The following is a 16,117-nucleotide window of genomic DNA, read 5'->3' as shown; positions in this document are numbered from 1 at the left end:
TAAAAGACTCTTCACTCTTCCTTTGCAGGGAGCAGCTTTGTGGAAGGCATATGATTGGTCGATTTCTGGTTTTGTGCTGAATTAAGACTGAAAAGGGTAGGTTAGCATTTGCAACTGCCCAACAGATGCTTCTTTCCACAGCAGGGCAGGTAGTTGCAACCAGTTTTCCCCAACCAGATGTGTTGAACCTCTGCAGCTTTTGCCCTCACTGATTGAACAAAATAGGTAGAGTATAGGTCAGCAGTTTAGGACCCAGGACGGGTAATTTTATTGCACAAGAGAGGCAGATACAGAACATACATCTGCCAATTCTGTCTCACCTGAATTACTTCATTTGTCTGTCTAATTCTATCTTTGTAATGAAATATCATCAAAAGGAAACAAAACTTATTTGTTTTAGGAACATCTACCTAGCTTAGCGTATACCTGGATGTAGGAGAGGAGACTGCATTTGTGTGTCTTTTCTAACCTATCGCAAAGGTGAATGACTTATGGCGGAAATCAATTCTTGGCCGCAAGTTACACAGTACTATGGAACAAGAATTGGGGGGGCTGTGCACACGCGACTCTTCCGAACGAAGCGCTCTGCTCGTGCTCCGAGGAACTCACACCCCCTTTTCACACCCGAGTTGAGCTGGTTGGCCCAACCATCTGGCTGGCCTGCCTGCCCGCCCGCTTCCTGCAGTGCCGTGGCGTCGCCGGGTGCTCTTGTGCGCAAGGGGTTAAGCAAGCGTGCCGGCTAGTCGGCGTGCGCTCTCCCGCTCGCTCCGGCGGCGGCGTTGGACTCGGTTTCAGCTGCCAATGAACAAGGCCGGCCGGTTGGCCTGTCTGTCCCCCTACTTTCTCCGTCGTCGTCGTCGTCGCCTCGTCCTCTTCCCCGCGGTGCCATGATGTGAGTATGGTGCAGCCCTCCCGCCGCTGCTGCTATTGCCGCTGTTGCGCCCCCCGCCCGCCTCCCCATTCCACCGCGCGCCCCTAGAATGTGGCTGGGCCCCACGGTGGCGGCGGCAGTGGCTGGGAGCCTGGGATCGCGGCGGCAGCAGCAGAGCCATGGCCCGCTACGACGGCGGCGGGAACCAGCAGCAACAGCCGGCCCTCTCGTCAAGCTGGCCGGCCTTGGGGCCCCGGCGCCGGAGCGTCTGGTACATCTACAGGTACGGTAGAAGGACACGAAGGAGCACGCCGATCGGCAAGCATCCGGCCGTGGGGCCCGGGCTCGCGCGACGGCGGCAGAGGAGAATGCTTCCTCTCCCCTTCCTCCCTTCCCTTCCCAAGGCGATTGTCATTCACGCTTCACGGGTCCCTCGCCTGCGCCCCATTCATCCCTTCGCCTCGCGCCCGCCCTCCGCAGCCCATTCACGCCCGCGCGCCCGCCATTCATGCAGCCATTCAGTCAACCATCCAGCGCAGCTGCCGGCTCGGCTCCCGGCTCGCGCCCTCCGCGAGAGCACTCCCCCCCCCCCAGCCTACTCTATGCATCCGGCCATTCAACCTGCGCGTGCCCGCCCGGGTGGATGGATGGATGGATGGATGGTTAGCGAGGGATCCGCGGGGTGGGGGTGCAGGAGAGATGTTGGCGGCGTGTGATGGGTTGAAGGTGCCTGCCAGAGATGTTAGGTATGTGAGCGCGCGTCGTCATTCTGTGGTTGGGGAGGGGGTATTAATATGCCTCTTCTGGAAAGGAGTCGGTGTGTTCTGGGTGTGCGTCAGTAAGGAGGCTTGCATGTACAGATGCAGTTCTGCATATGGATCGGGATTGTTGGATGTTTTCAGTGGCTGAGAATTTTTGCCTCTCTAGAGGATGCTTAAAAATGTATGGGAAGGGCTGGCAATGGTGTCTACGTGGAGGTGTGCTTTTTGCATGAAGACTTAGGAAGGGGGAAAGCAATCTAATAATCGATTCTGGGTGTTTGCCGTGGTGTGGCCGTGCATCCATATATGCTGTGAAGGCTTTGTGTATGTGTATGAACATCTGTGGGTGTGTATCTGCAACTGGGCATGTATGGGTGCCATTCGCTGTATGTAGGTTCGCTGTTGATTAATGCTGTTGTCTAAACTATTTAACATTCTGAGACTATTGTGGACAAGAAATGAAAATTATGCATGTACCTATCTGATATTCATGCATTACATCTCTCTGCATACTGTCTGTATTATAGCTTGTTTTAACCTTTATAGTGGGACATAAAAGCTTGAACAGCAAGTCTGTAAAGCATGATATGGTCAATGCTATACATGTACTAAAATATGTTTTTATTGTGCATATGTGTGCATAAAGGCAGCACATTTCCATAAAGTTTCAACATCATCCTGCAAGAGATCATCTTTGTGTGTTATATACAGTTTTATGTGTATGTTGTTATCTATGTCTGGGCAGCTGAAGATGAGGTTGGTAATAATGGAAAAATATTGGAAATACACATATCTCGTGTGTGTGTGTGTGTGTGTGTGTGTCAGAGTGTGTCAGAGTGTGTCAGAGTGTGTGTAATACACATACATACAATTGGATGATGTTTTGATGCTTTGTTGTGTTCAGTCAGATGTCATGTGCTGATTCTTGCATGTATATTTTAAATGTAATTTTCCCCAAACCCCCACATAACTTAATATGCAACTTTATGCAGGCCTGCATTGACATTTGAATATGACACAATCCATACATGCTCAGATTTATAGTACATTAATGTTATTTCAATACATAAACCAACCTCTTCACATTTTTCATCTAATGATGGAAGATAGCAATTTTCCCATTTAATTAGAAGGTTGAGGTTCCAGATCCTTTTACATTAGACTGCATTGTTGAAGACTGCAGCAGCAGGAAGCTCATCTGGTGTATCCTAGATTGGACCCTTGAGAATGAGAGTTTCTAAGGCCTTGTTCAACAAGGATTCACTGCATATGATTCTATCAGAAATGGAAAGGTAGTCTTATCAGTTGCAGTTTGCTATGCTACATCAGGATACTGAGGTGATGTGTCTAAATACATGTGGCCTAGATGACTTTTTAATGAAAAATCACCAATCTATTTGCAAAAAGTACTCTAGTTCCATGATACGTCTCCTTCAAAACTGTGATTCTCCAGAGGTTGCCGAGCTTGAAGAAGTGCTGAGCTTTAGATCTCGGAGAACTGTGAGCTACCGGCCTGCAGTTGCGAGTACAGTGAATTATTGTTTGGAGACACCAGGAAAGTCCTAAAATTCCCCATTACCCAAATTGTTATGGTGCAAAAGGAAACAACTTGCCTTGGTATTCATGTTCCATGCATATCACCAAGAACTTCATAGTCACTTGCTTTTTTCCTCCTGTTTTTTATAGAAGCAAATTATGATCTTCACCTGTATAAGAAAGATACGAAGGGTTTCCCAGATAAGATCTCATGGAATCCATAAGAAGTAGGGACTGGAGTCTGTTCGTTTCTTTTAAATTCTGGAAATATTTGAGACATGTTAAGCATTAGTCGATAATGGATGTGGTTGGATTTGTGCAAGGTTTTAGGGCACTTGACAGATCACATGCTTGTTCACTTCTGAGCATAGTGAGTTATGCTGTTATGTATGTTGGTGTACGCTAGTTTTCCTAACCTAGTACCATGAAACTGTGGGAGTATAATCTAATATTTCTGAGGATGCCAGTTGGTGACGAGTTTAGGGTTGCATGCGTTCACTAAAACTAATCATGCTCTCGTCCAGGAAATCTCATTCTTTTGCAACAGTTATTGCCTATGTGAGACAGTTGTTAGGCCCTTTATAGAAATATCTCTGGAAGTGAAATATATCTGAGAAGGAGGACCTAGTGATATCTGCCTAAATTAGGAAGTCTTGCATCCTTCATTCTTATTCCCTCATATATTAGCTTTTTGAATCTGCTTGTTTGCCCAATACTATGTTTTGATGCAGATTCAAGAGACTATTCTATAAGAGGACTGCAACTTGTGATCTACCAAAGAAATATACAGTCTGGCGGGTATGGGTTCTGATGCATAATGTTAAGAAATTATGTTTAATTGACCCTTACTCCCCTTTATAGACTGGACTAATCAGTCCTTCAAGTTAGGATCATGACTTATGACCATCCCAAGTCTTGAGACTAACATTTAAGTTTAATACAACTTACTGTATAAGTAATAGGTATTAAAGAGATTAGTAAGATTCTGTATTGGTACACACAAAGGCATCAGTAGAGGAAAAAGAAGCCTTCCATAAGATACATTTTTTTTAAAAGAAATCAGAGGTTTGGTGATTTAAGTCTCCTGGTGTTGGTCAACCTACCTCCCCTAAGATTTAATTCAATTGCTATTAGTCTTTTCTAACTTTCATCACATTTATTTAATTCACAAAAATCACCATGTTTCTTTAATTACTGCTTAGCAGCTTGAAGTTCCTTCTTGTACTTTTCCAGTTAATCTATTTATCCACTATTTGTTTTTTTTTAGATTTCTGGCATCTTTGTCTTGCCTGTTCTATACAATTTCTTATCTTCCATGTTTGTATTACATTTAGTTGTTTTAGAAATAATGTATATCGGTATCCTCAAATTGTGACCACAATTGAGCTCAAATTTCTGTGACACATTTGTTAAGTGAATTTTGCCCCCCTTTATGACCTTTCTGCCACAGTTGTTAAATGAATCACTGTTAACTTAAAAACACAATTGTTAAGTAAATCCGGCTCCCCTGTTGACTTTTGTTAGTCAGAGGTAGCAAAAGAGGATCACTTGACTGTGGGATACTGCAACCATCATAATATGATTCATTTGCCAGGTGTCTGGTTTTTGATCACGTGACCTTGGGGATGCTGCAATGGTCATAAGTGATAATGGTCACAAGTCACTTTTTTCAGTGCCGTTTAAATTTGAATGGTCACTAAGTGAACTATTGTAAGTCAAAGACTACTTGTATAGTCAATTCATTTAGATTATTATATTAATAACAGTTGATGAATATCTGATTAAAAGAATTTAATCATTTAAAAAATAATGCATTAATAATATAAATAAACATGAGCAGATATAATATAGCATGGGTAATTCACAAGCCTACCAGCTAATATGGCCTGCAAAATTCTTGATGTTATTCTTTTGGATACATCAGGCAGACCAAAAGAAGAAGAAGAAGAAGAAAGAAGTAAAAATACTGAAGAGTTAGTTTATATGGATTATAGATTTTGTATGTCTCAGTGGGTGACATGCTGGTACAACATAGGGGATATCAGACATGGTTGTTATAAGAAACATAGTGTAGCATATAACATGACTGTTAGCTGGAGGTCACACTAGCGAAGGGAAACTTTATGGACTTAGAAAGAAATATGCTGCCTTGAAAAATTTAGCGGTGCTGATCATTCCCACTCCAATTGTAAAATTGTCACTTAAGCAACTTGTGCCCCTTGTCTGGGGCACATTCCTGTCACTCTGTTCTGTGCCGAGAACTCTTTTCTCTTGTTTGAGAGAATACCACACAATGAGACAACTAAGTACCATGCTTTTGTTCTATGCTGTGGAGCTCATCTCTGACTTCAAGCTTTTTTTGCTGTACTTCATGCTTTCACATGGAGCGATGCACATTGTATTTGAAGGTTTGGAGCCCTTTAAAAGAGATGGGGATGTCCAATGTTTGAAAAAGCTATATCTGCAACCAGAACAAGTGGCGGCCTGAACGATTGCATTGCTTTTGGAGAATAGGAGATGTAAAGAGAAGTGCAATACCATGAATATACACTGTTATATTCTATGTTTTACAATTGTTTCCTGGAGCAGCAGGCTAGATTTCCTGTATGCAACGACATCACATTATAAATGCATTGTATTGCAATTTTATGCCAACCTGCTTACTTTAGTGGTATAGTCTCAGGCTATATATGACATGTTTGCAGAAAGAGATTGTGATTTTTGTTATACATGTATTGCTAAAGCTATGTGTTACACATCTTGCACAGTATTTCTCAAGTAGGTGGTAACACCCCTGTATGATGATAGCTGTTTTTGCAGTGAGGTGTAATGTTTTCATCTTGTTTTGTGGAGGATCTTTGAGACTTCCAGTGTTTCATCCTGGGTAGTGAGCAAGTAGAGTATTAGCATTTGCAGTCTGGGGCTTAATGCAGCCAAAATTCTGTGCAGTGTCTTTGGAATTCTGGCCAAAGCAATGCTGTCTTCATTGGCTCTGGCCCACAGATGTTATTGTTACAAAGAGCAAGTGCCTGCTATGTTTGCACTGTCAGGGCTTGGTATAGAGAAGAGGAAGAAGAGAGAATTAGACCCTGCAAGTTGTGCAGACCTGGTACACTACAAATTACCTGCACAAATGATGCTATCTTTGTGGCAATATGTGTGTAACACAGGACCCATATATTATATTCTTCAGATTCTTTTGCACTGGGCAAGTCTGAATTGAGAATTCCCTTTAACATCTATATGACTCCTAACTTGTCGTATCATCTCTTTCTTTCACAGTGATTACATCATTAAAGAGAAACAGTGCTGCTTCAGAGAAGGACAACGAAGGATTTGGCTTTGTGCTAAGAGGGGCTAAGGGTGAGAGGGGGATCTAAGGTCATCCTTGGAAACTAGGGTTGTCCCTAGCTGTTTTGACTGATTATGCAGAGGGACATGTTTCCACAGTGATTCCCCCAACCTAAAAGCTTAACAGCAATTTTGAATGCCTCTAGGAAGTTCCGATAAAGAATAAATAGTTCCCATTTAAACCATGTCCTTTCCCCTAGATGTTGTGGAGCTATCAGCAGATGCATCAGGATCAACGGAAATGGTTGCAAAATATGACTGTATGGATTTTGGTTTTCTAACAATGGTGCCCAAATTGGTGGTTGGTTAGAACCTTTCCTTTTCTCCCAGATAATATGTAGAGTTCAATGTTGGATGCTCAAAATGAGGTGTCAAAGGATTCGTGCCTGTGCTTTGAAGCAGTAGAAACAGATTTGTATGCTTGACACAAATTTGATTCCATTTCCTAGAAGGTTGGTATGACAGAATTCCAAAGCCAGGTTCCAAACCTATGCACTTTCTATTGGCTATAAGTTTTCCCCAGCTTCCCAAGGACTCATTTCCAGATGCATCCTTTCACACCGCTCTCTCTTTACAGCGCAGACCCCAATTGAGGAGTTCACTCCCACACCTGCTTTTCCTGCTCTACAGTACCTGGAATCAGTGGATGAAGGAGGTGTGGCTTGGCGAGCTGGTCTCCGCATGGGTGATTTTCTCATTGAGGTAATGGCTTGGCACAATGCTGATATACCTCTTTGGATTTCTTTCTACAAAAATTTTAGTATTATTAGAAAATGAACTATGGATTTTCAGTAAGGTAATGTCAGAATGTGGTTGCTAGCCGATATAAAGTGTCATACAGTTTTATGTTGTTTATGTGTTGGAGTGGACATGAATTTTTTAAAAAAAAAAACGCAGAAAGGTTTGCTCTGGTTAAGCTTACAAAGCATTTGGAATTGTCCCAGAATTTGGAAGAGACAACAAAATGTGGATCTCACAACAAAAGATATTTCCCCAAAACAACAGATGGTTCTCATATGAAATGGATGAGGCAGTAGCACACTGGGAGAAAAAGTGCCAGGATATTTGAGAAAAGATGAGATTGGCTAAGCTTTGATGGATTGGTCAAGTCCTGTTGAAAGGTATAACTGATCAAATGATATTTGAAGGTGTGGGAAATATCATTTGGAGCATCAAGGAAGGTATCATATAGGAATCCTACCTCAGTTTCTCTCAAATTCGCTCCTGACCACTTTGCATAGCTGTGGTGGCGCAGTGGTTAAATGCAGCACTGCAGGCTACTGCTAGATCAGCAGTTCAGCGGTTCAAATCTCACCGGCTCAGGGTTGACTCAGCCTTCCATCCTTCCGAGGTGGGTAAAATGAGGACCCAGATTGTTGGGGGCAATATGCTGACTCTCTGTAAACCGCTTAGAGAGGGCTGAAAGCCCTATGAAGCGGTATATAAGTCTACTGCTATTGCTATTGCTATTGCTGTGTGAATGTGTAGAGAAATGAAGTTATACACCTACCTTTGTTTCTTTGTGACTAAATATAGACATGCTGAATGGGGAATTCTGAAGCTGATGTCCATGTATCTTAGAGTTCCAAAGGTTAAGAAAAGCTGTTCTATTAAAAAATAACAATGCATAGCATTGCCGAAGCTTTCCAGTTCTCAGTACAATAGTTTTGTATGTGTTGACACAAATATATGGACATATATCATTGCTTATTTGGTCACCTGTATCGGATCCCAAATTTTTAAAAGAATCTTGTCACTCTTTGGGTACTATTTCCCTGGTGTGGTTTCTGTTTACCTCCCTGAAAGTATACATTTGCACAGTAGCTACTAATAAGTGGTGTTTTGTTGAGGGTTATAATGCTTCATGAGGGATGTGAATTAATCGATACATTCTGAAAATTCATGCTTTTCATTACATCCTTCCTACACACTCATGCATTATCCTCTCACCAACGAGAATTGATAGAAAAATTGTGTTGTGTCAGACATAGAATTTCATTCTATCTACTTCCAGCCCTTTCTTTCTCACAATGTACAGCCATTTGTCCTTCTCCCCTTAGGAGCTAGTACTAGCAATAGACTGTAACATGGAAGTTTCAAAAGACTTCCGTGAATAACACGCTTTGATGGATTTTCCTTCTGTGAACCAGCCTAAAGCTTATTTAATATAACCTAAACCAAAAGTAGCTGCTGCTGGTTTTGTTACATTAATTCTATCAATTAATTGCACATTGGGTGAAGAAGTTGCATAGATTAATTCACTTCGTACTGAGTGGAGTCGTTAAAATACATGGCAAAGAACTAGTTGGAGGATGTTAGTGGTAAAGAGAAATAATATACAAGGGCACATGATTCAAAAATGACAATATTGAAGTATCTCTGCAGTCCCCAAAATTCCACACCCACATGGATAATGTCAGTTTTTGTTTCAGGTAAATGGACAAAATGTGGTAAAAGTTGGTCATAGGCAAGTTGTCAATATGATTCGACAAGGGGGCAACAACTTGATGGTGAAAGTTGTCATGGTAACACGGAATCCTGAGATGGAGGAGGCCATGAGGAAGAAAGGTATCATTCTGAGATTATTCTTCTTGTCTTGAGCGGGGAAAAGTGACTTAATAGGTGTGTATTATCCTGAGGGATGGGATGGACTTGGAAGCAGGGGAGAGATCTCCTATGCATGCAGAAATACTTTAGGATTAACTATGACATCTTGCAATATAGTCTGAATTGGAAAGGATCCTTGGCTGGAAAACCATAACTAGCCAATGGAAATAGTAGAGTAGCAAGATAAGAGGCAAATAAATTCAACAAATAAATAACATATAGTGGTCTAATTATATGGCAAATTCCTATATATTTTTGAGATTTTGTAGATGGTGAATGGGACTTCATGGACTTAGGAGGCAAGGATGTTTTCTGCTAATATTTGCCACCTCAAGCATTAAGGTTAATGATTTTACTGGGAGTGTAGAAAAGTTCTTGAAGGGTAGAAAGGAGTAGATACCACACAGGGATGGGGAACCTGTAGACTTTTTACTACAATACTCTTATCCTTCAATATTGACCCATGCAGTTGAAGCTGCTGTAAATTCAAGTTCAATAATAACTGGAGGGCCATTGGTTAATCCATTGAATCTGCTGTAGAGCTTTTAGTGGCTTTTAAGAAATGCACTGGCCCAGGGCATTTCAGATATTTAACTCTTTAGTGCCCTTGCTCCTTAGCCATGAAAGCCAGCATGGTGATCTTGGGCGAATCACTTTCTGTCAGCCTAACTCACCTCACACAGTTTTTGTTGTGGGGAAAATAGGAGGAGGAAGGTAAGTTGGATATGTTCATCATCTTGAGTTGTTTGTAAAAATAAAAGCAGGATACAAATAAATAAATAAAACATTTCTTTAGAGACAAGCGACTACATCTTTAAAGAGATAACAGGCATTGCCCTACTGTTATTCCAGGAATTGGCATTCCTATTTTGATTTTAAGCTGCCTTTCTTTCTGGATTGCTAGCAGTAGTATCTGCATTCTTTGAGAGATGAATAGACTTCATTACCTTTAAGAAGAATGCTGAGGTAAAAAACATGGATTCATATTCACACAACACAGCAAACCAAATATATGCATTCACACCATGTGCAAAGCTTTTTGCTTTAATGACTAAGCCATGTTGTGTGAATTAAGGGCATTTGGTGGTTTTGTACTTTATTTTGTATATGTTGTGTAAACTCCCCAAATAAATATATTCAGGAACCAGGTTAAGCGAGCTTTGTGAACCGAGCCAAGAATTATTTTCAAAAAAGATGTGAGTTGGTGGCGGGGGGAGTTAGTGGTGGGAGTTGGAGCAAGTTTGAATCATCGGGCAAAATCCCAGACCTACTGCTTCGTTTTGTTACTTTAGCTGCGCCACAGCAGACAAGACGATTGCCCCCTCCAGCCAGCTCCTTGCGTTCCAAATCTATGACATCGGAGTTGGAGGAAATGGGTAAGGATGCCAGTGAATTGCCATTTTCTGTACCAAAAGTATGTGGGGGGAATTGTCTTCTAGTGCTTCCAGTCCCAAATTGATAATACATATATGTCCATTATAGGAGGGGAAACTGCATCATATTGGAAATGCAAAATAATCTGTGAACTTGTATTTTTCTGTAACATAAAAATAATTATGCTTTAAAATGGATGCTAATTATAATTCCAGAAATAGCTTTGAACCATTTTGAATACACACACACAGACACACTAGGAAAAAATATTAGCAAGGTGGAGGACCTAGGGAAGATCCACAGTGGACTTTCTACTGAGTTTTGCTGGGCATTCAGTCATGACATGCTATATTCAAATTCTGGGAGAAATTTAGCACGGTTCAAAGTTCATGAGTGTTATTCCTATATATGCCATTACCACCTAAACCCTTTTCATAAAGAACAGATGCCTCAGAGCATTCAAGAAGACAGGTGTGGGAACCTGAAAATGTCCACAGGAATTAATTCTGTTAACAAAAATTATAGAATAGAAGTAATCTGGACAAATCAGTAAAATAGCCATGCTAAGCTTCTAGGAAAACCTTCTTTGTCATTTGAGGAATATTGCACCATAATATTATTTGAGAAGATTCACACAGTTTCTTTCATACTATAGTGTTTTGTTTTTTTATCACACTTAGAATCCTGCAGGGACTGTTCAAAGGCTCTCCTGTGTAAGTTTTTCCCCATATGGTATCTTCCAGATCCGCTGGACAGGCATTCAACCATTATCTCTGCAGTAGGAGTTTGTTTTGACACATTTATAGATATTAGCTGTGGAAGGGTAATTGTGGGGGCAGGGAGAGGGAGATTTCTTAAAATCATGTAGACTATTCTGGTAGATCTTCCACACAGAGAGGGTCATTCTGTGAGCAGAACAGGAGCATGTATTTTTTTGCTTCTCTTTTATCACCTTCCTCTTATTTTGTTCATCCACGGCTGCCTGGAACTTCCAAAATCTTGAGCTGTCTGTCACAGTGGAGAAAGGTGAGCTCCTGCCCCCCTTGCCCTCCAGAATTTTGCTCCAGCCATAGCAAAAATATTACGTGGATTTATTACATGTTACATATTACATAGCTATTCACATACTTAGACCTGTCACTTTTGAAATGTTTCATCTGGTCACATCTACTCATTGCCATCATTAATGTTTTTGGCTTGGAAAAAGAACAGTTGGAAGATAGCCCACAGGAAAGTTATTTTGTAGTGAGGAAATCTAGAAGTGGGTAGAGAAACATTGCAAACTAATCAGAGCTATTTCTAGGTAGACAGTCTAATTACATTTACAATTATTAATGGTTTTAATTTCCTCATTTGTTAGAATGTACAAGTTTTTCTTTTCAACTCCCTCCCCTCAAGTGGCTAAGAATGTTTCTTATTCTGTACTTGGTTTTATTTTTAATTAAACTTAGGCCTCTGACTACAACCCTGAATAGCAGGAATCCTAACCTTCTTCTCAGCAGCAGACCCACTTAAAGCTTCAGTTCCATCTCTCCCTCCCCCCACAAACATATTCTTCCTGCTGCCAGAAATTTCTGTCAATATTATCAAAATGTAATGGAGCTTCACACCTCTTCCCAGTTATCCGCCTGCCCAAGTGAGGTGCTAATTTTTTTCCCCCTCTTGCTATCTCCCTCCCGTCATTCAGTCGTCCCTTGGAAAGAGAAAACAGGGTGAGTGTCACAACATTCCCCCACCGACTCCACACACACCCGGACCCACCTGCCTCTCTCTCATTACTCCTAACACCAACCCTGCTCTGTACACTTCCCTGCCCCAGTGCTCTTATTCATTGCCGCCACCCACTTCCATGCACACAGCTTCCAGAAGCCAGTTTTCTGTGACATGTCATCACCAGTCTGCAGCTCGCACTCCACTAATCCTTCCCTCCTGTCGTCTCTACAGATTACGAGCCAGAGATGGGCACTGATAAGAACGGAGCTGTCTATCAGATGGCTTTGAGTGAGTCGCAAACGCAACCTCAGCACAGTAACCTGTCCGTGAAAGGGTGGGGGGGTGGGAGGAATATCTGTAGCGCTCTTCTTGGGGAACTCATCCTTACAATCATGGGCGAATGCTCACAAAAACTTCATACAATCTGTTTACCGATATAAGATGTACGTGTCACTTTAGTATTTGGTGACCATTCATATTTAGTTATAGTACTGCAGGCCAAGCAAGGTTAAGTAACTTTTTAAAGTGTGAGCCATCCCTGTGTGATGCATGAAGTATCACAAGGGACAAAACACTATCCTAAATCTAAAGAGATTTTGTATGAGAATTTTCAAGAGTAGGCTGTCTCTTAAGAATTTAGCAGTTTGGTGCCTTGTAATGCTGTCATGGGCACTACTAGTGCTGTCTGTTGTGGTACAATAAACACACTTCAAGGCATTATAGATCAAATGGGTAGATCAAAGATGCCTGCATGGAACAAACAATTTGGTGTCACAATTGCCTCTCTTGTGGTTAAGAAGAGAATCCATAAGGGCTGATATTTCTGTATGCAAGAAGGCACAGTTTTCAGCACAGTTTTCATCCGGGTCCCTGGAGAGCAGGAAACAGTTAATTCCCCTCCCCTTCCTTCAGTGATCCTTATTATAGTCTTGCTGGGAGAGCTTTACTGTTCTCTTTGCAGCTATCTCAAGTGCAGTTGAAATGGTCATTAAACATCTGTTTCAGTTATCCTTGCTCAAGGGAAGAAAAGAGACACCAGTTCTAGTGATACCAATTCCATGCACGCATGTATAATCCACTGTCCGCTCTCTGATGCTGCAAGTAGTCTTCTGGCTGAAAAAAATAGATTAAGATGATGTGGCTGGATTCTTGTATTGTACTAAACCATGGTCTGTTAAATAAATCACAGTAACTAGATACTTACTACTTGCTATGAATCGAGGCTACATATAGCTTTGGAGTAGATTGCCTAAGAGTTAATATGTGAAAAAGCAGGTCAATTCAGGATGCAGCCTAAATTTGATTATTACTAGCTTAGATGCTCATATGGGCTGTAATAATGCTAAAAGGCAAACACCCTTTGGTTCAGTCCATGAGTTAACAACTGTTTGGAGCTCTATTTCCCAGGGATTTGCAGTATTACATTCTCTGTACAAAAATGTAGGCCCAAATATCTGAACCCCAATGGCAACACCTACACCACCGCTGCAAGCAATCCCCTGCATTGCTTGCCATTTCCCAAGAACAAGTTTGAAAAAATAACAATGGGAACCAAGCAGGGAGCTTTCCTTGATATGGCAACACTACAAACACATTTGAGAACTATAGGCAAAAGTGCACATTTTTTTCAAAGATTCTCAGAGAGGACTCGGGGAATATGGGGGGGGGGGGATAAAAAATACCATAATTACAAGGCGGGCTGGCAGGAAATGTGTTCATCACTGGAGCTTTCTAGAACACAGTATTTTGTATAGCAGGCACAATTCTTTCTTGTATAACACTTTCAATATGGAAGCCTTTGGTAAGATGTTATAATGATTTGGCCATGTTTAGAGCTTTTTTCGTCAGATATGTCAATTGTGTCCATGTATTTCTGTCATCCTGTACTAGGAATATTTATGGTCTATTTTTATCTGTTCTTTGGACTACAAACTAGATTTCTAATACTGTAATCCTTTTTATTTACACCAGGGATGGGGTGGCATGTTGGAGGCCACACCATTTTCCCCATTACTTTCAGGAACCAAAAAAGGTGAATGAGATCTGGGACACCTCTCCCCCCACATCTTCTACCTTAAATGTGCTTGAGTGTTCTCTTTCATTCTTGTACATCCATTCTGTTGTATGCTTTTGTACATACAATGTGGGATTGCTGAAGAGAACAGAAAGCTTTTAACCTGATCCTCCTGCTTCCTTCCGTCACTTCCCAACCGTAGGATCCCATGTTCTCTACTGCTAATAGCTGTTAACAAACAGCTATTTTTCCTGCAAGTATTCAGAGGTGAATGCAAATAATCATCTTCCATGAATCATGAGGGCTCCAGGAAGCAGTGATTTGTTCCTCTGCTACCTACCTGACAGCTGATCATTTGGTTAGCAAAGGAATGTAGTAGAGCTCCATAATAGCTAGGAGCCACTCACTACTTTTACTAAACAATGGTTGAGACAAACAGCATTGTTTGTTTGGCCCCTAATTTAATTTTAGACAGATTTTTTAAAACTTATCCAGATCTTGAATATGTACTTTTCCTTCAACATTTAAACATATCAATAGGACTTGGGGGTTCTAATAATTATAAATAATAATAGATCACATGGGAGTGAAGTCCTGCTTACTTCAGCATAGACTTAAATGTTTACACGGAGAAAAGGGGCTAAAGTTCTATAGATTCTGTTAAGTAGCAGCTTAAAAAAGGAGGAATGATGATTAAAGCACCGGCTATCATGTCCTCTTTTATGATGACTTTCCTCCTTTTTTCCTAACTCTTTTTTTCAGATAAATTAGATGAGATTCTGGCAGCAGCTCAACAGACAATTAGTGTTGGGGATGGGTGTGGAAGTGGAGGGCTTCCTTCCTTGGGGAAGACACGGGGCACTACGAAGATTATTTCTCCTCTGAGGTAAGATGGACACTCCAGCAGTACACTATGGAGGATACCCAGTTTTTACTAGGCCATGAGGTGTTGTCCATTGGAGGGTGGTGGGTGGTGGAAATGGTTATACACATTTGAAAATGGTTTAGAAGGTCGCTTATATTTAAGCAGCACATCTTTAATATAATTAATGCCGCAGACTCTTAGGTTTGTGTAGAAGCTGAAAACAGCTGTGCCTGCTTAAATGAAGAGGAGAAAGTTATTTGTACATGTGAGGGCCAAAGCAGTCCTGAATCATATTTCAAACATTTAATTATCTACTGGCTGTCTTACTCAAGAACATGGACCTGAAGAAGATGAGATCTCGTGTTGCATGGTTTTTATTTTTTATTGCTTTGAAATTCTGCTGTGATGAGTGAAAGAAATAGAGTTAAGGCATATTATCTTTAATGCAGTTGCTAATATTTTTCTTTTCTTCAGAGCAAAGATTTAAACTTCAAATCAAACACTTGGGTTTTTAAATATGTTTTTATATAACATAGACAACAGCCCTCTGAGACTTGAGGGGACTGTCAGTTTGCTCCTTAGGCATTTTTTCTTCCAATACTCACACTTTTAATTTGGCAGCGCTACCCTCCTACTACTTCCTGTTCTGCTGATCCCACAGTTCCTTTTCTACCATGGCTTGTCCCCTCTTTCTTCTCCTTTTGTCAATATCTTGATTAAAAAATCAGAGCAGAAGGCGTGCACCATGTTAGAAATATATCTTCAACTTATAAGCTCCAGGCACTGAACCATCAAGTAATATCTCTTGAGGCACTCAACCAAAGGAAGTGTTGTGTGACAACAGGCAGACCTGTGATTGCTTCAACTTGGCTTCTTAGGTATGTACCCATAAAGATTAGTTCAGCTTGCTGACACTATTTTGAGAAGTGCTTTCTTTAAAATGTTTTGCTGTAGCAGTTTTTTCAAGAAACTGTTCTCATACTTTCTGAGCATTGAGATTTATATGTATATGCCTTAGTACATAG

The 16,117-nt window shown here is 41.1% G+C and overlaps 1 protein-coding gene across 1 annotated transcript in view; it reads left to right on the top strand.

Annotated features, from left to right (window-relative positions):
• Window positions 1–16,117, top strand: part of SHANK1 (SH3 and multiple ankyrin repeat domains 1) — a 74,978-nt gene that overhangs the window by 46,429 nt on the left and 12,432 nt on the right. Inside the window, 10 exon segments of the mRNA XM_032234535.1 lie at window positions 6,451–6,474; window positions 6,476–6,531; window positions 7,097–7,221; window positions 8,952–9,087; window positions 10,419–10,502; window positions 11,518–11,526; window positions 12,188–12,207; window positions 12,441–12,501; window positions 14,990–15,094; window positions 15,097–15,113. Of these exon segments, the coding sequence (XP_032090426.1) occupies window positions 6,451–6,474; window positions 6,476–6,531; window positions 7,097–7,221; window positions 8,952–9,087; window positions 10,419–10,502; window positions 11,518–11,526; window positions 12,188–12,207; window positions 12,441–12,501; window positions 14,990–15,094; window positions 15,097–15,113 (637 nt within the window).

Source organism: Thamnophis elegans, chromosome Z, assembly GCF_009769535.1.
Source record: "Thamnophis elegans isolate rThaEle1 chromosome Z, rThaEle1.pri, whole genome shotgun sequence".
NCBI lineage: Eukaryota > Metazoa > Chordata > Lepidosauria > Squamata > Colubridae > Thamnophis > Thamnophis elegans.
This window is presented reverse-complemented; position numbering and strand designations above follow the sequence as displayed.